Source organism: Hippopotamus amphibius, chromosome 17 (assembly GCF_030028045.1).
Source record: "Hippopotamus amphibius kiboko isolate mHipAmp2 chromosome 17, mHipAmp2.hap2, whole genome shotgun sequence".
Classification (NCBI taxonomy): Eukaryota; Metazoa; Chordata; class Mammalia; order Artiodactyla; family Hippopotamidae; genus Hippopotamus; species Hippopotamus amphibius.
Window position 1 is genome coordinate 24,177,004 of NC_080202.1, and position 23,755 is coordinate 24,200,758.

The window sequence follows — 23,755 nt, forward strand, 5'->3', positions numbered from 1 at the left end:
GCAACACAATGGCCAGAAAGGAGTAACGGTATGAGCAATGTTAGAGTGATAAGCAGGAATCAGATCATACTGGGCCAGGATAAGTTTAGATTCTATTGAGTGCAATGGGGAGATTTTAAACAGAGGATTTTAAATGAGAGATGTGTTTAAAAGATGATTCCAGTTTATAAGCCAGAATGGATTATAGGAAAAAGGCAAAAATGAAAGGAGAAACCTATTAGGAGGCTGTTACTGTGTTCTAGTTGAGAGATGATTCTGGGATGACATATGAGATTGAAGGATTTGAGATACATTGTGTAGGTGGCATTTATAAAACTTACTGATGAATTGCATGAGGTAAGGCAGTAATCAAGGATAATACTTAGATTTTTGATTTGAGGAACTGGCTGGTACTATTTCCTTAGATAAGGAAGACAGGGGCAGGTGGGGGAAGTAGGTAGGGAAGGAAAGGAGTGTTTTGGAAAGTTGAAATTTTATATCCAAACAGAGATAGAAAGTATAGTTGGGCATATGAAAACAGCAATCCAGGGAGAGGTTGGCACAGACACAGAATCAGGCCTCAGCAGTACTGCTTTAGGGTTATGTAATTTGAGGAAAGTACAGAACTAGAAAAGAAATGAGGTCCCAAGACCAAGCCCTGAGGTGCTTCAACATTTAGACATCAAACAAAGTAAGAACTATCAAAAGAAACTGAGAAACAACGTACTGTGAGGAGGAGAAAAAAACAGATGTCATAGCTGTCTAGGAAAACACATTCCTGTGTGTCTGCTCTACTCTTACTACTTCACTTCTAACACGTCTGGTCTCTACATGTATGTGGGGTTTTTTTCCCACAAGAGCAATTCTCTGAGACACCAGATGGGTGTACTATAATTCAATTCAATTTTGACACTAACTGGAGTAAGCATAGACCCCACAGATTAAGCACGCAGTCTCACAAGATTGTGCCTCCCACTCCCAACCTTAGATGCCAGTTGTAAAAGTCCAGGTTGTCACCTGTGCTTCTGACCAAGCAGCTATAAACCAGGGGTTCCCATGACCCCCTCCTCAGGTTTAAGCATTTACTAGAACAGCTCACAGAAATCAGGGAAATACTTATACTTAGCAGTTTATTATATAATAAAGGATATAAATAAACAGTCAGATGAAGAGATATATAGGGTGAGGTCTAGAAGGATCCCGAGCACAGAAGCTTCTGTCCTTGTGGAGGTGCAGTGCACCCCACTCAAAGTACATAGGTGTGTTCACAAATGCGGCAGCTCTCTGAACTCTGTACTTTGGTATTTTTATGAAACTTCACTACAAAGACATGATGGAACATTAATTCAATATCCAACCCCTCTCTTCTTCCCAGAGTGGAGGTGGAGCTGAAGGTCCCAAGCTTCTAAACATGGCTTGGTCTTTCTAGTGACCAGACCCATCCAGGAGCCCACCAACCATCACCTCATTAGAACAAAAGGAAGTCCTATCATCCAGGAAATCCCAGGGGACTTAGGAGCTTTGTTAGGAACTGGGGTCAAAAATGAAATAGGAGAATGGAAGATGCTTTTAGTGCTCTTATCACTGAGGAAATTACAAAGGTTTTAGGAGTTCTGTGCCAGGAACTAGGGACAGAGACCAATATATTAAATATATTTTCTATTATTCCACAGAAGATATGACAAAAACACTTTTCATAGAGGTGACAGTCAACAGTATCCAACACTGCTGAGAGGCTAAGTAAAATAACAGAAAAATAACCTTTGCATTTAGCAATCTATGGATCACTGGTGATCTTGATGAGGATAGTTTCAGTAGAATTATGCAGACAGCAACACTATTGGGATGGATGAGGAAAGAACGGGAAGTCAGAAAACAGAAACAGCAACTATAGACAACTCTTTCAACAAATTAGGCTGTGAAATAGAAATGACAAACTTCTACATGGCAAAAATACCACAAGGAAAGACACAAGCATATCGCAAAATGGAGGGGAAAATGTTTGCAACTCTTATCACAAACAAAGGGCTAATTTACAAAGAACACCTACAAATCAATAAGAAGAAGAACCATTAAAAACAAGAACAAAAAAAGGACAGAAATGTCAACAGAGAATTGACAGAAAAGGAAATATATATGGCCCTTAAAAATGCTTAATCTCACTCATATTAAGAGAAATGTAAATGAGGGACTTCCCTAGTGGTCCAGCAGTTAAGACTCCACAGTCTCAAAGCAGGGGGCCCAGGTTCAATCCCTGGTCAGGGAACTAGATCCCACATGCCACAAGTAAAGATCCCGCATGCTGCAATGAAGATCGCATGTGTCGCAACTAAGACCCAATGCAGCCAAATATATACATATATATATATATACATTTTTTTTTTTTTTTAAAGAGAGAAATGTAAATGAAGAGTACACTGGGATACTTTCTACCCAGCAGGGTGGAAACTTTCAGATTCTCATACATTGCTGGTCAGAGTATAAAGAATCCCCACTTCTAAACATTTTGCTATAGACATATGAAATGGCATATGTTCAAAGTTATTCAATACAAAAATATAACAGCAAAAGATTATAAACAACCTCAATATCTACTAATCAGAGGCTGGTTAAATTACTGTATACCATGCAGTGAAATCCTAGGCAACTATTTTTTTTTAACTGAGAAAGCTTCCTAGGTCTTGATATGGAAAGATCTCCAAAATATATTGTTAAGTGAAAAAAGGCAAGATACAGAAAAATATATACATAAAGTACAATGCCTCCAGTTAACAATACCACATTGTAAACTTAAAAATTTCCTAAGAGGGCATGTCATACTAAGTGTTCTTATCACAAATAATAATAATAATAATAAAGAGAGCAGAGGGAAACTTCTAGAGGTAATGAGTATCTTTACGTCATAAACTGTGGTGATGGTTTCACAGATGTACCTCCAAATTCATCAAGTTTTATACATTAAATATTAACAGTTTTGTGTATGTCAATCATACCTCAATAAACTGGCTTTTAAAAAATAAAATATATTTTTATATTTAAAATGGAGAAGAAAAAATGTATGTATAGCATGCCATCATTTGGGTAAAAAAGGAGGAATAAGGGAAAGTATCTATATCAACTCATTTTTGCATAAATATGAAATGATAAACTTGTTCAGGAGGACAGAAATTAAGCAGATGGACGATGAGGTGGGAAGAAAGTTTTACAATATAAATTTGTAAACCTCTTATGTTCAAACACGTGGGTGTATAACATCCAAATTTTTTAAAAAAATATATTGTGAAGGGAATAGAAAAATGCCGCAATAAATGGAATGGGATGTAGGGTCAGGGGAGGTTTTTTCCTAAGCTAAAGACATTCTAGATCAATAACATAACGTCTAATGAAAGGGAAATTATCTAATGCAAATTTCAATAAAATACTAAATCTACTATTTTACAATATTGAAATCTTGGTTAAATGAAACTCATCAAACCAGAATCTCACTCAAACTGTAGGATAAAGTGATAAAATAAAGCCATGATCCAGAATTTTAAAATGTTAATTAAAACCATGTTTATTTAATGTTCAGCCCAATATCCTATACACATCCTATGGGACTATTAAATTATCCTATTAAATTAGGAATAAGATTTACCATTATCAATTTTAAAAATCAATTATGTTCATTATATTCTTTTGAGCAAGACAAAAGTTTGGATTAGCCTATCTTTACATTTAATTGGCAAGGAACAATCCATTTCCCAAGTAGCCTGGTCAAAGTTTACTAATTGTAAAATACTTGGCATAATAAAACATGTTTTTAATACAAGGGCAGCACAAATGACACTGAAAGACGAATGTTCTTACTTAATGAGGCTATAGCACAGAGCTCGTAGGGGTTCATGGTCTTTCTTCCTTATATTATTGTTAACCATACTATCTAGTTCATCCCGAGCAAATCGAAGCTGAACTTCCGTTATACTGCAACTTGCTGATTCCCGAGCACAGTCCTCAATGTTATGAGCTTCATCTAAAATGACAACCTGTTCTTTCAGATTGATATCCATCTATAAGATAAAAGAGTTTTCCTGTAAAACATTCAGCAAAATGGATTTAACCGTAATAGGCAAGATATTTCATTTAAAAATTCACTCCATAGGCCAATATCACAAGTCCAACTATATAAGCAATTGATTCTCATTCTTAAAATTTTTAAAGCACTTAGGCCAACCAAATATCAACTCAACAAACAGTTTTCCCATTTTTCACTCTCAAAGTATTTGTAAACTTATCAACCAAAATAATATGTGTTGAGCCAGAATCAAGGTACAGCTGGTTACCCAAGGGGTATAAGGGATCTCTCCAATATAATATAAAAAGCAGAATTAAAAAAAACCTTTAAAACTAAAATAACACAAGATTCAAAAGACTCTCAAAATACTAATATAATATAGTATGTATCTGTTTCATTTCAGTCTTTCCTGCAACCCTTTAGAGAAGTGTTCTTCCCCAACTTCCACATGATGTTTGTGGGACTGTTAATCAAGGAACATCACCACTCTCAATCAAGGAACATCACCACTCTCATGACGTAGGTAGACTCAGAACCCAGGCTTGTCAATTAAATAAAGTATTCCATCCCTCTGTGGTCACAGTGACAAGAATGGGTATGAGATCCAAGCTAGGCCAATCAGAGTAATTATGGGTGACTAACATGAAATCATGTTCTTTTTTCCAGGTTACCTAGCTGGAAAAAGCTAGCTGATTATGGTTATCTTTGCTCCCACTGGGAAGAACCTGCCTGATTATAAAGCCATCACAACAGAGTCAAGTATTTTTTAAGCTATATTGAATATGGGCTTGTGTCAGATGCAATGGAAAGAGTCCTGACTAATATAAAATATCACAAAGCAATTGCCACTGAGTTATGCTGAGGAAATAATAATATACAGAGGGCTGTAGATGGCTGAGAAAGAATCATAAAAGAGTAGGAAATATACTGGGGTTTAAAAGATGAGCAGGATTTGGATTTGGACAGACAAAGACAGAGTAGGGCAATTCAATATAGGTATAATCAAAAGCAGAGATACAGGAAAGAACAAGGTATCCTCAGGGGACCTTGAGGTAATTTTTTAAGAGTTCAAGTTGGGAGTCTGTAGCAGAGAAGGCTGAAAAGGCAGATTCAAGTCAGACTATTGATCATCTTGGGAGTAAGCTTAAGAAATATGGACTTTATCCCATGAGCAAAGAGAGATATGAGATTTTTAAGCAGAGGTAAGATGTTATAAAAGTAATATTAAGAAGACTGACTTGGCATTGATATACACAGTTGCTCAAAGGAAAGAGACCTAGCGGAAATGCAGCCAAATAAGAGGAAGGACAGTAGGAGTATTAAACATAATGCCTATTCTTTTTTTTAATTAATTAATTAATTAATTAATTGGCTGTGTTGGGTTTTTGTTGCTGCACACGGGCTTTCTCTAGTTGTGGCGAGCAGGGGCTACTCTTCATTGTGGTGTGTGGGCTCCTGATTGCAGTGGTTTCTCTTGTTGCAGAGCACAGGCTCTAGGTGCGTGGGCTTCAGTAGTCATGGCACATGGGCCTAGAGTGCAGGCTCAATAGTTGTAGCGCATGGGCTTAGTTGCTCCGCGGCATGTGGGATCTTCCTGGAGCAGGCATCAAATCCATGTCCCCTGCATTGGCAGGCAGATTCTTAACCACTGCGCCACCTAGGAAGTCCCAATGCCTATTCATTTTAAACTTACAGAAAAAGAAAGCTAATGAGAGTTGTACGGTCAGACCTAAAGACAGAAATAACAATTGAATATACCAGGTTATTCACTTTTTGTCTTATGCTACAACAATTGGATGTCTCTAAGAACCAGACAAATAAACACAAATGCTGTATCCAGAGTTCACTTATTCCAAACTCACAAAGCACAACTTGCACAGTATGCATATTCTCCCAATGTAAGTTCTTCAAAACACAGATTCCTTAGATAAATGTTTTAAAAAAATTCTTTCTATTCATAAAGTGACAGCTATATATGGGTCTCAAATCGGGGCAATTCTGCACTCCAGGGGATATTTAGCAATGTCTGGAGACAATTTTGATTGTGACAATTGTGAGGGTACTACTGGCATCTAGTGGATAAAACCAGAGATGCTAATAAACATCCTTCAATGTACAGAGAGCCCACCACAACGAAGAATTACCCAGCCCAAAATGTCATCATCATCGAGGTTGAAAAACCCTGTTATAATTCCACTTCAGTACTAGGTCCTTAAAAATACTTATTACTTTGAAAATTAAAATGACAGTGTCTAAAATTCAGTTTTTAATATTCCCTAGAATATGTTTTCAATAATCTGTTTACACATTTCCATAAGTTAAATATAAAGCAAAAAATAAAGTAAAAGACATTAAAACATCTAAAAGCTTTTACATTCATCACATATCCCAATGAGTAGGAAAAAAAGTTCTTTTAATTTCTATATATCTACTCACAGTTTCCCTTATTTGTGCATCTAGAAGATAGTTGTAGGGACAAAATATTATGTCAGCATCTTGCATTAGTTCTCGTGCTGTGTAATACGGACATGCTTTTAGTTTTTTCCCCAAGCTGACGAGTTCTTCTATATCCCAGGCCTTGCACATCCCTTGGAAAGTCTGTAATGTGTGCTGATCACTAATTTTATGAACACCATGATAAAAATAGCAGGATTTTCCCTAAAAACAAATATGCACAGCTGAAATATGAACCAATACTAGAACAGAAGAAATAAAACAAGTTTATCTCAGAATTTTAGACACATCATTAAAGCCACAAAGTAATGATTTAACAGAGGAGACAGAGTAAATACACCACACCTATAATACAACTATCTTAAAGAACTATACTAGTTAACTCAGATAGAGCTTCAGATCAGTATAGCTGGAGATATCCCAAATTAACTTGAGAAATATATTTTTCAAAGTATGCTTGTTGAGACTTGTTCTGATTAAAGTGATATTAGACAAAAATATTTCTGAAAGGATACACAAGAGCAATATCACTAGTTGCTTTCAAAGATGAGAGCCAAGTGACTTAGGGAGAGGACTGAGAGAGATTTTTCTCTATAGACATTTTTGTACCTTTTCAGTTTGAGCCATGAGACAGTATTACTTAATCAAATATAAATAAGTAAAAACAAAAGAAGGAAGAAAAGAAGAATGGAAAGTGGGAAGGAGGGCATGAGAAATGTCCTAGAGGAAAAAAAAGTTGGAAAATACAAGAGTACCAAAAACACCTAAATTATGTAAAACCCCATTTTACAAAGAATGTACTATCAACATTTTAATGTATTTCATCTCATATTTCTCCTATCCATATGTATATATGGATATATCTCTATAATGTGACCAATATTAAAATAATGAGAACAAACCAAATTTTCCTCAGGATTATTAACAATCTAGCCACTAAACATTTTTTTTTTTTACAAAACTGGGATCACCTTTTTTCTCTCAGCCTATTTTGCTAAAACTCCTATCAGAAATATTTTTTCATATCACTAAGTTTTTTTCATTGTTGTCTACACATGCACACTGGATTAATATGTCATAGTTGATGAACCAGTTTATTACTGGGCATTTAGACTGTTCTCAATTTTTGCTTTATAAATAATGCTGCAATAAGCACTTTTATGCCCATTTCTAAATATTTTCTTAGTATACATTTTTAGAAATGGCATTATGGGATCAGAGAGTATAAATGTTTATGTTTCTTGAAAACTGTATCACCACATTATCCTCTAGAAAATGTATAGCATTTTACATTACCCGTAATATACCCATTTTACATTACCTTTATCAACATTAATATTATTGTTTCTTACCTTTGCCTATTTTAAAGGTAAAAATAGAATCTTGTTTTGATTTGTATTTTTCACACTTTCTAGCAAGGTTTAACATTACATCGTATGAACATTCTAACAGGTTTCAACAGTATTTTGCATTTCTTCTCTCATGTACTATCAATTAATGTCCCTTGCCATTCTATTATTGGAAATAAAAAAATTTATTAACATACACTAATCAAAAAATAAGATGTTTCATAAAATTCAGTCCTAGCAAAGGTGTGGCATACATATCCTATTAAAAGATGTAAAAATTAGAAGTATAAACTTCTACTTCTATTAGAAGTGCACAGGAAATTTGTCAGTAACTATGAAATAAAATTTCACCATTTAATTGTATATATACTGCACTGTTTAATGGCCCCCCAAACTGGAAATAAACCAAATGTCTACCAGCAGGGGATATGTTAAATAAATTGTGGCAAATTCATACAAAAGATATAGCCCTTAAAAAATGAGTTAGATTTGTCTAGGTGCTGATGTGTTTAAGCTTTAAAAATAAATCTATACACATACATTACTGAAAATACTGAAAATACTGAAATATTTTAAATGTTTTAGAAGAATACACATAAAACTTTACAGTAGTTCCCTTAAGGAGATGGAAAGAACTGGAAAGAGAGATCTCTTTTCACTTAATGCTTTTCTGTAATTTTGAGTCTCTAACCATGTATATGTTACTTTTCTTTTTCAATTGTCATTTGGGACTAAGTGGTGAAATAATGGGCCATTTTAATTCATTAATTTTAAAATAATATATCAATTAAAAAATTAAATGTGATTTTGAAATCCAATAGTTATCTTTCCCAGTTTGCAGTCCTTAAGCAGTGGAGATATATATATACATATATATACACACACACACATGTATACGTGTGTGTGTGTTTATCTATGAACTATCCAAAAAACAAATCTATGTTTTTAAAACATTCATACATCATTACATACACAAAAATATCTAGACATTGCTAGAAATGCAGCAAATCATAAAAAGGTCATAATCTATAAAAGAATGTCAGCAAATCTAAGGACAAGGCATGATCAGCTGAGGACTGCTAATTCTCCTAAAGCGATGTCACTTATTGGTCCTCCAAGGTATTAAAAATAAAAATTAGGAAGAAAGGGCTCACCTAATCTCCTTTATTTGCTTTTTATATTATTTTCACTTACTTTGTCTAACCTCTACTACTCTTTTTTTATCCTTCATGCCATGTCAACTTCCCCACACCGAGATGCCATCTTTTGTTTTTGTTTCTCATGTAGTGAAGACAGCAATGGTTAGGAGTTAGAAAACTTGTTTCCTTTCTTGCTAATTAGTTGTCTGACACTGGGCAAACTTCAGGGCCCATTTTTTCTCATGTGACTAGGCATCAAAAGAGCAGTTGAATTAGAAACCTTTTAAGATTCCTCTGACCCACTGACTACGCCATTTCTAAGGTTCCTTCTGGCTCTAAAATTCTATGATTCTGGGATCAAGAGAGAGTTGGAGATGTGCCAAGTACCTTTCATACTGAGTTTGATACAGACTGAGCTTAATAATATGACACTCACCATTTCTTCACTCCAAGCATCTTCCATACTACTCTGAAAGCTTTTATTTGTATAAAATGATCACAAAGGTGCCTTCAGAGTCTATAGTTATGGACTGTTAAATCTCATCTTAACAAAAAATAGTCTTCTACACCTAAAATAACTTTTTAGAGTTATTTCTAGGGCTAGTTAAGATTATTTCATCTTAATTGAAACAAAATTTAACCTTTAGCAGATAAGTGCATTGCTTTTCCAGTATAGGAGCATAAAAGAAACAGTGAACAAAAACACATGTGCCTTTGGATCAAGCCAAAAAATCAGAAAGTTTACACTTTAAGGGCACTTAGAATGACACTGCTGTGCAGGCTGATAGCAAAACCAGAAAAGCTCATCCATTTTAGCAGTGTAATATAACCCTGAGGGGAGTCTGTCAATTGAAGTGTTATCACACTTTAAACTCTTTTTCACTCAAACTGTCAGTTATCTATTTATCATTTCTCTTTGGTAATTCAGCCTTCGTAAACATAGACACCTTTAGTGACTTTGTAATTGGCCGTCATTACAATACCAAATTACCCTGAGGACTTGGGAACAAGAAAAAGAATGTTCATGTATGCCTGGAAGCTAGGCATTCTGAGGCAGAATTAGGTCAAGACAACCACAAGCAGATATCTTCCATTATTTATATCATTAATATTCAAAAATAAAAGAGTTGTTTACTTTAAAACAGAACCTAAGGTCAATGAAAAATTCTGCATATTCAAGTCTATTGGACTTTTATTTTTACATGATTCAAACTTAGGCGAGTAAAGACCAATCAAAAAACATAACCAGCACTGCAGGATTCTAGAGGATTACATAAAATATTTGCTTTCAATACACAATCAAACTTTATAACTGCTTTTACCAATGGGAAAACAAATACATAATAAATTACATAATAATTTTTCTCAATAACAAGTAGTAAAAGATAATGACAATGCCATCAAGTTTTCTTACATAGACTATTATAGCCAAAAAACAAATTTCAAGCATTTGAGGAATTTAGCAGATCAGTTAGCCAGTTATGGAAAGAAGTCTATTTAAGTATAAAATTTATGGGGTTTTATCATGAAGAGCCTTTCCTGTATTTTATTACTTTCTTTAACATTTGGCTTTTTAATATTTTTATCCCTCTTTGAAGAGAACTTTTTAAATACACAGAGTGAAAAGATTTCACAGTTTCTCAGTTAGTTAAAAAGAACTTATACAGAAACAAGTATGATCATAGAACTTCAACAATGGTTTTGATTCAATTATTCTATATTCTCTTTCTGGTTCTGAACAAGTCACTTAAGTTTTTCCACTGAAGCCCCTTAGTACTTATACTTCATATTATCAGGTTTGAGTATCTATTGAAGTTTCTTTTGAATAACCTCAAATAAGGCTTGAATATCCATCTAATTAAAGAAAGCATTGAGAGAGAAAAGCATAATACAAAATAATCTATTCACATTAATATATGGTAGGAGGTGATATATCAATTACATGAAACTCTAGAGGCTATAGCTCTTAGCCTTTTGTGTAGAACCAACTATGACAAAATACAGAAAGACAGAATAACTTTCAAAATATATTAAAATACCATTGGTCATTTCATATATACTATCAATTTTATGGTTCACCAATAATTTCTGGGTATAATTCCAGATCTGTAACTTCAACTTTAGAGTAAACTAGTTATCAAACCAGTACACACAGTGCCAAACTAATACTGCCAAAATACTATTTAAAAATCATGTTTTTAGTAAGAAAGATTTCTCTATTTCCATCTAGCCAAAATTCATATTATCCTAGATTTCTCTGGAAATTTTCAAAATCATCAATTACATATCTTTAGTTAATAACAATTTTTTGAAAGAAGTTTGTACTAATCAGAATTATGAGACAGTACAGTCATTACATTTCTCAATTAAAAAACATTTAAAAATTTCCTGAAAGAGATAGTCTATGTAAACCGCCTTATTTTGAAGTTTTTAAAATATTGGGTTGGCCAAAAAGTTTCTTTTGAATGAACTTTTGAACAAACTTTTTGGCCAACCCAATATGTTAAATATATTAATTAGATCTAGTTAGACTAAATCAAATGTTTTTAATCTCCTTATATGACATCCATGTTTGACTATTTTTGGTAGAGAGATTTAAAAGAAGAAAGTAAGAAGACAAGTGACTCAAATGAAAATTAACTTTCAAGGAATTAAATAAATATCCCCTAAACAAAACCCCATAATTTTAAATTTGAATAAAGATTTTCTTATGGTAAAATTATTTTTTAAAAAAACCAACACTAGCAATCAATTTGATTTTCATAAGTTATTTGATTATCACTGTAAATGTACATATAAAATATAAAATCAACACATTAAAAATTGATGAATTTTAATCTTTTCAGCCTAATTTTTTCTCTAAAATACATTAACTTTACTCACATTTTTTCCATCTAGCAATTCCATGCACCTTTCTTTTCTGTTGAAGTTACCTACTATTTCAGGATGGATACAAGTATGATCCCTGCTGGAAAGAACAGTCATTGGGACCCCTGAGTATGCTGTCCTCCGGAGCTCTCTGGTAATCTGAGCAATCTGCTTGTGTGTGCGTGTCCCAAAATATATTTTGGGTATCTTGGATTTTCCCCCATGATCCTTCTTAGTGGTATTTGAAGAATCTTGACTGTTTCCTTGTTTAGTAGAACAACAGCACCTAGAACAGTGACCAGGGGGCTGTAACAAAGGAAAGAAAAGATAACTAATGTCTGGACTACCATAAAATTGTTATCAAACCTCTCATGGAATCAAAACTATAAGTAGTGAGTCACAACTGTCAAATAAAGAGAAATTTCATGATGTTACATCATCTAAAACTTGCCATTAAAGAAAAAACTACAAATTCAATTTCAAATTGGTTCTCATTCTCAAATAAATTATAAATGTCATTTTTATCATTATAAACGATGTTTCCATATTTGCATTGTTTTCTAACACACTACTCTCTCAAATTCCAAACGTTTTAAGTATATTTTAATTCTCCTCTTTCATAAATTATAAAAGTAAGACAAAAAAGAGGACAACTTTCATTTTTTCTTAGGCTTCAAGTGATCTTGTGATATTACAGTTTAGAGTTGATAGTGCTATTTTTCTTCACAGCACGGTGCATTCAAATATCCTATAATATACTAACATTTTCAAAAGCATTTTAAATTCAGCTTACAAAATAGGAATATCACGTTGAATCTAAAGCATCACTCAAAGACTAGAAGAGAAAACTATTCTCTAGCAAGGTATGAAAATGAAGGCAAATTATTAATATTTAATAATGAAGGCAGGTTGCTTGTGTGGAACAAGCATATCTGAAATTCAATTACCTGCCATGGAATGTAAATCCCTCAGTAAAATTATCATTCAGGATAGCTTTTCCTGGACAATTTTACTCAATTCAGTTTCATAATGAAAATAGTTATATAAATACACCATATGGAACATCAGGAGTATAGTCCTGTATTTACCTGGTTTTTCTCTCCTGTTTCCAAACTCGCAAAAAAAAAAAAGAAGAAGCAGCAGCTTAATGCTATATATTAGAACTCATAGGTTCTTAATAACTACTCCCTTCTCAACCTCTGTTACTACAAAATGAGACAGAATGCAGCCTCATTTAAGAGAAAGACCATGAAATGGTTAGTTTATAGGAATGGTCACTGATAGAGAAAAAAGCTAAATAGCACAGTAGCCTAAGAGAATTTGTACTAGAAGTTTTAGTTTAGTAGAACAAACATACCATTTAACTGAAGATTTTTTTTAAATTATAATCAGTAAGATTAGCCTTCATAAACAAATGCTAAGTCATAGCATGTTACACCACAATACTGGGGATCATGCTGTCTTTTAGCCTCAACTCAGTGGAAAAGCAAGTTCAAATTACTCCTAGTCTCGCTCAACCTTGTCCGCCATTAAATATTACAATACATGATAGAATGGATGTAAATGTGACCCTTCTGGAGCTGTCACTCACTGGGATAAAAGGTTCACTGATGTGCCAAATAAACAGTCAGTCAAAGCAGATAAAGTTACAGCCATGCTGGAATTGTTACATTCCCCTCTCAGGTTGCCAGTAACAGCAGATTTCATTACAGAGTGCTGCCACATTAAATAGCCAGTTCCAAATATCCTGCCTTCTATATTGAATAATTACTTATTCACTGAAAGGATAAAAAGAAGAGTTATGAATGGGGCTCTTGTCAACAGTGAGGCAGGAAACAGCTGATGTGGTTTATGTTACATATGTTGCAATATCTAACAATTTATGGTCACACAGAAAATGGAATGCAAATTATATCATGATATTTCTGGCTGAATTCCTTTCTAGCCTTTGCAATGATCACATTAATTAATTAACTCAGTAAAAAAATTAAGGTTACTCTTGGTAGCAGAATTAGTTTACTTTTTCATACCTTCAGTCTTTTCACTCAACTATATTATATTATATCTCTTCCCTGTGATACAGTTAAATTCACTCTGAATATTAGAATGCTAGGGCCCAATGCACTATTATATTCCATTTGGATATATTATATACAAGCATAAAAGTAATTCAATAAAGCGGCCTTTTTTTCAAGGCTTGGAAAACCTACTTTTTGATATAACACTTTTCAACATGAATTCTACTTAAAGCTTTACCATCTACTCCTTTTATTTTAATTCCACTATTTTTCTAAACAAAAAATTCAAGTGCTACAGAAAAATACAAAATAAGTCAAACACCACCACAAATAACTTGCAGACCCTCCTACATATATCTTCCATATTTTTTCAAATAAAAAGGGATGGTATTATATAGTCTAATAACTTGCTACTTTGTATTCAAATGTTTTAATTTTTAAAATGGGTATGCGTACTAATAATTTTAAAAAGGCATCTGCTTATCTTAAAATATTATGCTAGTAGCTATACTAACAAAAGCAAAAGATCAAGAACTAGTTTCAGAAAATTCTTATCACTAGAGCAGCTTTATTTAGCTAACTTAAATTTGTTTTTCACTCCATAACTGAGAAAATTATAAACCACAGCTAATTTTATATTTTAAATGTTTTTTGTTTGTTAAGTCTTAAAGTGCTCTGAAGTAATTATACCATCTTTGAACTCAAGGGTGACTCCCCAAGAAGATGGTTTTTCAGTGGGTGGTTGGGCAAGTAGAGTAGAAGACAGAAATTATAAAAGTTGATTCTTATTTATTTGCAATATTAAAGAGGAATTATTTCTCCAGAAGTGATCTTCTATTGAAGTTTCTATTTAAAGGATTTGGTATAATCATATTTGAGGATGGAAAAAAATGAATGTGGCAATAGAACAGAAGCTTAAAAAAGAATTATTTAGCACCAGAATCAGCAACTTTCAATTCTGTAAGAAAACCAGAGAAAGAATCCTGAAAACAGCAATGATAGAAAGTCATAATTTCCTCCACTCCAAAAATAGGCTAATATTTTCTGGCCTCTCTCTGAAACCCTTTGACCTAGGGGTTTTGAAACAACAGATGAACAAAATTAAATATTTTAAAGTATTTCTCCTGCTAACAAATGACCAAGTTTATCTTTCACATGGATGTTTTCCTTTTGTTTTTACTCTTTAAATTTACAGAGACCGTATTAGGAAACTGGAGAATAAATTAAAAAGTATTCTCTCATCTAATATATCTGAACATCAAGAAAGATAAAACACACAGGCTCCCTAAACCTATAATCTCTAAGAACTGTAAGTAGCTACACTGTATGCTACAATCAAACTCTTTTAAGAGATGGCTTATTTTCCCATAGCTGGAAAGTGTCTAGAGTTCTTTTACTTCAACAAAAGGCAAGAAAACTTAACCCAAATAACAGCAAAAAAATCTATTATCATTTAAAGAGAAACATAAGAGATACATGTGGGTGTGACAGCTGTATTAGTTCCACATGCAGGAGTCAATTGTTTAAGAATACATTTCAAATACATTTCAAATCTTACAATAGCCAAAACTGTTAGGAGGTCAGCAACCAAGGATTTTAGAAAATTTTGTGTCTAACAATTTCTATTTATTCCCTGTCTCGTCATATTATATAGAGACATATATTGAATTTTTTTGAAATGATAAAGATATAACATTTGATTTTGAAAGGCCAACTTCTGAGTCCTTGCCACTGTTCCTTTCACAAGGCTATAATCAGAAGTTTAAGTAGATTAAGATAAGTACATCAACCTCTAAAGTTTCATAGCTCTCTCCAACCTTTCCGCACAACAACAAAGAAAATTACTATGCCTAAATACTTGGAAAAATAAAAATTATAATGATGACTAAATATGCCTTAAAAAGCAAAATAATAAAGGAGTAGTTAGAAACTACTGCATTGTCAGAGAAGTTATTTTGTAAATTCATAAATCAGGGGAGTATCTAAAAGCAGTCTATGAATTGAATTTTAAAAGCAAGCAGAAAAGGATATATTTAAAATAAAAGATAAGTAATCAAGAAGTAGAGAGGAAAAGAGACCAAAAAGAAGCTTATTTGTATAAAATAAAACGAAAGCTAGGTCCATGAAATAGTGACATACTTTTCCATACGTGCATGCATTGTCTTTCAACCACACTCCAAGTTCCTTGACACAAACTTACATTACTTCATCTGCTCATTCATTGAGCACAGTGTTTTGCATATAACTGTAACTTAATTTTTTCAACTGATGGATTGTGACTAATGTCCCTAAACCAAATACTGTACCATGCACCACATTTTATCTGTAGATGCTTAACAGGTACCCTAATTTGAAGTTCTTCACATATCAAAAAATTACTTCAAAATAAAAAGGTTAGCCTTTAAAAGAAAAAGTACAGGACAATTTGTTATTTTTCACGAACAAAAGGAAAAATCATCTTGGTATGCTAATATTTGGGTCACTTTAGTTGTGAGTCACAAACACATATCTTGACATATTCATTTATTAAGGTTGTCCCTGTGCTAAGCACTCTACATGTACTATCTCATTCATTTATTCAAGAAACATTAGAATTCCTGATATATCAAGCCAAGTAGAAGACAATGACAAGGGTCACTTCATCCCACTGACAAAAGAGGGCTTTACTTTTTAATTGTTCTACATGTGTGTTATAGGAGTTTATCAATACTAGTTTCACTCATGAGTTAAACAGCTGTTTCAAATTGGTACTCTAAGTGCATTATTTTCTGAAGCCAACTATAAAATATTCTTATGGATAAGCTATACAAATTACTTCATAAAAATTATTTTAATTATTATTTGACATTTAAGTCAAATATTTTCTAGCAAGATGGACATTATGTTCCACAAGGGAAAAAAACAAAAATTCTCAATTAAGAGACTCTTTAGAGCAAGTGTCAACAAACTTTTCCGGTAAAGTGCCAGAGAGTAAATATTTGACATTTTGTGGGCCATAAAGTCTCTGTCCCTATACAGAAAAATATTTTCATGATCTCAACATAGGGAAGGATTTCTTAAACAATACACCAAAAAGCACAAATGACTGAAAACACAATCTCGAGAAGATATGTGCACTGTACATAACCGAGGATAAGTATTCATAACATATAAAGAATTCCAGCAAGTCAGTTTTTAAAAAACAAACCCAATTTTTAAAAAGCAAGCCCAAGAACCCAAGAATAAGAAAATCATAGGCGAGAAAAGCGGAAAAAGCCAATAAACATCTGAAAAGATGTGCAACCTAATGCTCAACCTGATTACTAATTAGGAAAATGCAAATTAAAACCATAATTAGATTCTATTTCACATCCACTGGACTGCGTAGAGAGGATATAAAGCAACTCTCTCATACACTGCTGATTCAAGTATAAAGTGGCACATCCACCTTGGAGAACAAATTGGTGATCCAGTAAAATCAGGGATACACAGACCCTTTGATCCAGCATGACCCTGCCAGGCATACATGCTACAGAAACTCTTGCAAATTAAGACAGATACAATAGGGATATTCTTTGCAATAAGGTTTTAATAGTGAGGAAAATAGCTAAGTGTGTCAACAAAACAATGGATAAATTGTGGAGTTCTAGCAATGGAATACTGTATATAATAAAAAAATATGAAACAGAGAGTCCCATGTATCAACATAGACAAGTTTAAAAAAAAAAAAAGTGTCGAGCAGGCTAAGTATGACTTAAATAACATTTTATTCTCCCCATGAACTTCCAAACAAATTGATGACAGCAATAAAACTACAAAAACTTTATACAAAGAATTAGGAATCCCCACTAATAGTAGATAATCCTTGGCGCTAAGGACTGTAGTAGACAATATACCTGAAAAATGCTAAAAAGTGCTTCGAAAGAAACCTAAAACAGCAAATACAGTCATTCCTCCTCAGCAGCTTAATACCTAGTAGAATAACTTTCATCTTAATCCCTCCTGACCAAAATTTTCAACTTAATTTATTAAGAAATAGGTTCTTAATTTACATCCATGGACTGTTACAGAGGAGAGAATTTGAGATCATCCACAAACTACAAATACAATTTTATATGCATTTTTAGAAAGTTAGTCCATAACTTTCATCATGTGCTCAAAGAAGACTGTGACTTATTTGGATGAGGGCTTTATTCCAGAATTTATGTCTGATTTTACAATGGAAATAGAATAGCATTTTCTTAACAACAAATTCGCTAGTCACATTAATTCCGTAAAGGAATAAACAAGTTGATAGTCCAAAAAGATAATTTTATAAACGTTCTTCTAAATTAACTTCTCTATTAATGTTTGTTAATTACATAATATTAATAACATAATTCTAAAACACTTAGTTCACTAATGTTTATTTCTAACTCCATTTTATAGATGAAAAAGTAAAATCTAAAGTTCTTCAAGTTGCTACAAAATTCATGATAAATTTGTGAGAAGCTGGAATTTACAACCTTAAATCTTAAAGCTTTAACAGGATCATTTTTATCTACCATTTAACTTGGCTTAAAAGCAAAACACAGTCCTTTTTAATTTCAAAATGTCATGCACCTATAGATCTAGTGGTAAAAAAAGTCAATGAATACTGAATTATACTTTGAGGCATATGAAAGAGGGTTTACTGTTAATCTTTATCAACCATTTGCTGTTGTCTAAGCCATCTAAACAAGTACTGAATGCCTGTTGTGCAATTTTTTCACATAAGCACACACTCTAGTGGGATAGCAAGTGGCATAACTATACCATTTCAACTTTTCTTTTTTAAAAATTCAAACAGTAGTACTTTACTGCCACAGTTTCATGATTAAACTGCACAAGGCAGCTGTTTTTATCCACTCACAGCAACCAGCAGGTGAACCTGATTCAATATTTATCACAGGCTTTCACAGATCACTGCTAACCAAGCAAACGTTTTAATTAAGCTGGAACTTGCTTCAAAGAGCTCATTCAAGATGTCAATCAGCAGGTAAGGGATCAGATACAGTGTCAGGTGAGAGTGTGTAATACAAATCCACAACTTTCTTCGTCCCATCGCTGTAAATTAGCCTGCTCTAAAGTTCAGACCCTGATTGTAACAGACTGCCAGTCTCCTGGAATGTGTAACTGAAGTCACTCAAATTCTATTGTGAAGGTTGTAAGCAATATGTTAAACTGCAATGGGCTAGCACATTAAGACAGATCCTTTTCACGGCTGTTTTTTGATACCATAAGTGTTTGTTACCCTACTCTCCACTTACTGTTTACTTTCTTGCCTAGTGTAAATGGGAATTTCTTAACACAGTTGCCTCGGTTTCTGAAAAGTTTATAATCAAGAAAAACCCAAAGTGGTATTTTTAATTTTTTAATCTAAATTTATACTAGAACAATCATTATAGAATAACCCTTACAGAATAAGACTTCTCAGTCTAAGAATGAACATATCATAAAGATTACTAACCTATATAAAGAAAAATTCTCCTGGTATAGTAGCACTTATACAGATGTGACTGTAGCAATGAGTCTCAAAGGATAGTGATTAGTCACACTGACCAACCTCATGAGAAGTACCTGGGGTATTTACAACAATAGCAATAACAACAACAACAACAACAACAAAGGAAAAAAGAAGAATCAAAGAAAGGAAATGGAGAAAAAAGGGAACGTTCTTCCTTAGAGAAGATGCTAGCAAAAATTGTAAATAGAATGATAAAAGTTTAAAAGTCACCATTTTGCAACTCCCACGTAATAACTGATTCCTACAAGGTACATAAATGGATGCTAAAATCACTGGGTGAAAATTTTTTAAATAAATTTATTTATTTATTTGTTTGTTTGTTTATTGGCTGCATTGGGTCTTCATTACTGCACACTGGCTTTCTCTAGTTGTGGCAAGCAGGAGCTACTCTTCATTGTGGCGCGTGGGCTTCTCATTACGGTGGCTTCTCTTGTTGCGGAGCATGGGCTCTAGGCACTCAGGCTTCAATAGCTGTAGCACATGGGCTCAATAGTTGTGGCTCACGGGCTCTAAAGCACAGGCTCAATAGTTGTGGCGCACAGGCTTAGTTGCTCCGCAGCACGTGGGATCTTCCTGGATCAGGGATCGAACCTGTGTCCCCTGCATTGGCAGTGGATTCTTAACCACTGCGCCACCTAGGAAGCCCCCCATGGAATTTTAAGTGCACAGTTATATCTCACGTCTGTTTAGGAAGTCCTCATTGGGTGAAATGTTGTTGGGAAACAAGATACTATATAGTCTTCAAGTATCACCTGACAGATTGCTTACTAATTATTACAAAAGAAAAATGTGCCTTTATAATGAAGAACTGGTAGTCACGACTTTAACCAAGTGGTCAATTTTAACATTCGCAGTAGTGAGACAAACTGGCATCATGTGCCTCTTGAGGTGATACAATAAGAAATAAACTTATGCACTCTTCTTGAACAAAAAAATCCACACAAGCCATGAATCAAAAAGAACCCAGGAATAGAGAAACTGTGGTGAAAAGACATATATGTATATTATTTAGTTGGTGAAAATTAATCCAACTGCACTCATGATATTTGCACTTACATACTCTACTTCAAAAACCCTATCCCTTGGGATTGTCTGACATTTTTATTTTCTCCTTTATTGTATAGTATTTTGGTATTTTCCAGACTTTCTTCAATGAAGCTTTTAAAATGAGAAAACAAAGCCATCCTGTGACATCATCTTCTACACATACTGACCAAAATGCTATAAATAAAACCTATACAAAATAGAGATTTTTGCTTCTTTCACCACCACTAAAAATTAGTAGACAAGTTGGGACTTTCCTGGTGGTCCAGTGGGTAAAACTCCGGCACTCCCAATGCAGGGGGCCAGGGTTTGATCCCTGATCAGGGAACTAGATCCCATATGTGTGCTGTAACTAAGAGTTCTCATGTCACAACTAAAGATCTAACATGCTAGAACTAAGACCTGGCATAGCCAAAATAAATAAATAAGTAAACATAGTATTCAAAAATTTGTTTTTAATTAGTAGACAAGTTATTGTCAATATACAAGCTTCTAAAGCAATACTACCCAATAGAACTTTCTGCGATGGTGGAATGTTCTTTACCTGCACTATTCAATATACTTGCCACTAGACACATGTGGCTACTGAGAACTTGAAATGTGATTAGTGCAGCTGAGTAAGTGAATTTTAATTAAATTAAATAGTCACATGTGGCTAGCAGCAACCATAGCAGAGGTGTAGATTTTAACTATTACCACAGGATTAAAGAAAAAATTTTGACTTAGACTAGTGTTCAGTCTGGTGCCAAACTTCCAGTGGAATTCAAATCCATATAGTAAGATTTTTATTCATAGATGCTATCCTACTAGAGTAATCCTTCAGTTTGCTCTATTCAACTGTCTTAAAATCTCCTGTTTCAAACAGCTATATTACTTGATGAAAACAATATTAAAATTAACAATTAATTATTACCATGAGTTCTAAATTTAATCTGGAAAATAAACTAGTGAGAATAACCAAAAATTTTTAGAAAAAAGAAGATGGTTAAGAACTGTATATATTTTTATATATGTAAGAATTTAGTATATATGATAAAGATGTTATACTAGGCACCTCTTTAGACATATGTTGAACTCTTTACTCTGAAAACAGTTCATCAATTATGGCCCCTGCTGAAAAGGTAGATCCAGTGTCTACATTAATAACACATGGCCAAGCCCAAACACACTCCCAAATATAGCAAGACCAGTCAGATTCACTTTCCTAGGAATCTGTGTTTGGGTCATTTAGACCGAGTTGATTAACTACAGGGAACAGACCAGGACATTTCATAGACTTTAAGCCTTTCATTTTGAGATGTGATGGTAAGGTCATATAACAGAGGATAAGTATCCAGAAAAAAACAATCTACAAAAAATGAGAGAACTCTGCAGACAGGGGAAGAAAAGACATAGTAGAGGTCCCAAAGAGAAGACAGAAGCTGCCTAAAAACCTTAGAGTACCAATAAGGGCAGTTGTATTTCTTGCTTAATTTTCTTGCTTGATCTTTCTTGGAGTAGGCTTTTATTTCTTCAAAAGCAAATCACTCCTGATTAAGTCAGAGGTTGAAATATTAAAGAAATAACAAAGAGAGAATTTCCCTAAATTGAAAATATCTCTGAGTCTTGAATATAATAATTAAACCCACTAAGTAACTAGCTTGGTAAATGAAAAAGATTCTCACCTAAAATAAACATCCAGCCATAGAGATTAGAAATTATAGGACAGCCACTCAAAAGAATGCAATGTAGTCATTAAAAATGATGTAGGACTTCCTAGGTGGTGCAGTGGTTAAGAATCCACCTGCCAATGCAGGGGACATAGGTTCGATCCCTGGTCCAGGAAGAACCCACATGCCGAGGAGCAACTAAGCCTGTGTGCCACAACTACTGAGCCTGCGACCTAGAGCCCATGTGCCACAACTACTGAGCCCACGTGCCACAACTACTGAGCCCACACACTGCAACTACTGAAGCCTGCATGCCTAGAGCCCATGCTCTGCAACAAAAGAAGCGACTGCAATGAGAAGCCATGTGCACTGCAACGAAGAGCAGCCCCCACTCGCCACAAGTAGAGAAACCCCACACACAGCAATGAAGACCCAAAGCAGCCAATAAATTAAATAAATAAATAAATAAATAAATAAAACAGTATAGATCAATGAAAAAGAAAATAGGCAGTCCAGAAATAGAACCAGACACATTAAGGAATTTAGAACATAAACATTATAAACGAAATCAAACGACCAACAACAAATTATTTTTTTAAAGGCTTTTTTGCAATTTGTAATACAAATAAAGTAACTAATTTAATATTGAAGAACCCTGTAACACAGTAAAAAAGAAAAAAGACCAACAACCTAATTGACAAAGGCGATAACCAGATAGTTGAAAAGATACTCAACCTCCCTCATAACAAGAAAGAGAAGTATACATTAAAAGTATGAGATGCATTTTTTAACCAATGAAGCAGAAAAATGATCAAAGACTTTGATAACACACGTATCTGCAATAGAGACACATATATATGTGCTTGATGTGAGTGTGTACATGTACCATGTATAATTTGCCTGTGTATTATATGTATATACTTGCTTTTATAATTCTGATAGGATTCACAAGAAACCAATAACAACAGCTGCATCTGGGGCAGGAAATAGAATGGCTGAGAAACTGAGTGTAGGAGACTTTTTAATATAAACCCTTCTGTTCTTGTTTTTTATACCAAAGACATTATCACTTTTCAAAGATAGATAAGTAAAATGTAAATTAAAAAATTAAAATACCAAATCGCCTTCCTCTGGTATTAGACATACTAACTCCCTGTAATGTCGATAACAATGTATACAGAAGTAGGATATACTGACGTCAAAATTTCATTCTCAAAAGAGAATGAAGATTCAGTGAACATTACTAGTAGCAGCAACAACAACAATCTCACACTGGCTATAATTGCACAGTATAAAATTTTCTCACTGACTAAAAAGAAGAACCAATTATGCGACAAAACTGTGACTGGCAAACTTCACCTAGAAATATGGAATATGTTAGAACAGTGTGGTAGTAGCACAAATACAGTCAAAAATAATTTAACTGAATTGAACAGAAAAGTCAGAAAGAAACTCTCACACATACAGTCAAATAATTCTAATCAGGGTGCTAAGACCATTCAATGGAAAAAGGACAACTTTTTCAACAGATGGTGCTGGCAAAAATGGATATTCACATGTAAAACAATGAAGTTATATTATATACAAAAATTAACTAAAAATGGATCAAAATCAAACAAAAAAAAAGAGCTGAAACTATAAAACTTCACCAAAAGTATAGGCAAAAAGCAAAATAGA

At 33.7% G+C, this 23,755-nt stretch overlaps 1 protein-coding gene across 6 annotated transcripts in view; it reads right to left on the reverse strand.

Moving 5' to 3' along the window:
* BRIP1 (BRCA1 interacting helicase 1) overlaps positions 1-23,755 on the reverse strand; it is a 189,185-nt gene that overhangs the window by 119,467 nt on the left and 45,963 nt on the right. For 5 of the 6 annotated variants that reach the window (XM_057715256.1, XM_057715253.1, XM_057715254.1 and 2 more), the window contains 3 exons: positions 11,859-12,149; positions 6,470-6,691; positions 3,829-4,028 (listed from right to left, as the gene is read on the reverse strand). In XM_057715256.1, the coding sequence (XP_057571239.1) occupies positions 3,829-4,028; positions 6,470-6,691; positions 11,859-12,149 (713 nt within the window). The remainder of the gene's footprint in view (positions 1-3,828; positions 4,029-6,469; positions 6,692-11,858; positions 12,150-23,755) is intronic. The other variant, XM_057715258.1, reaches the window with a different exon arrangement.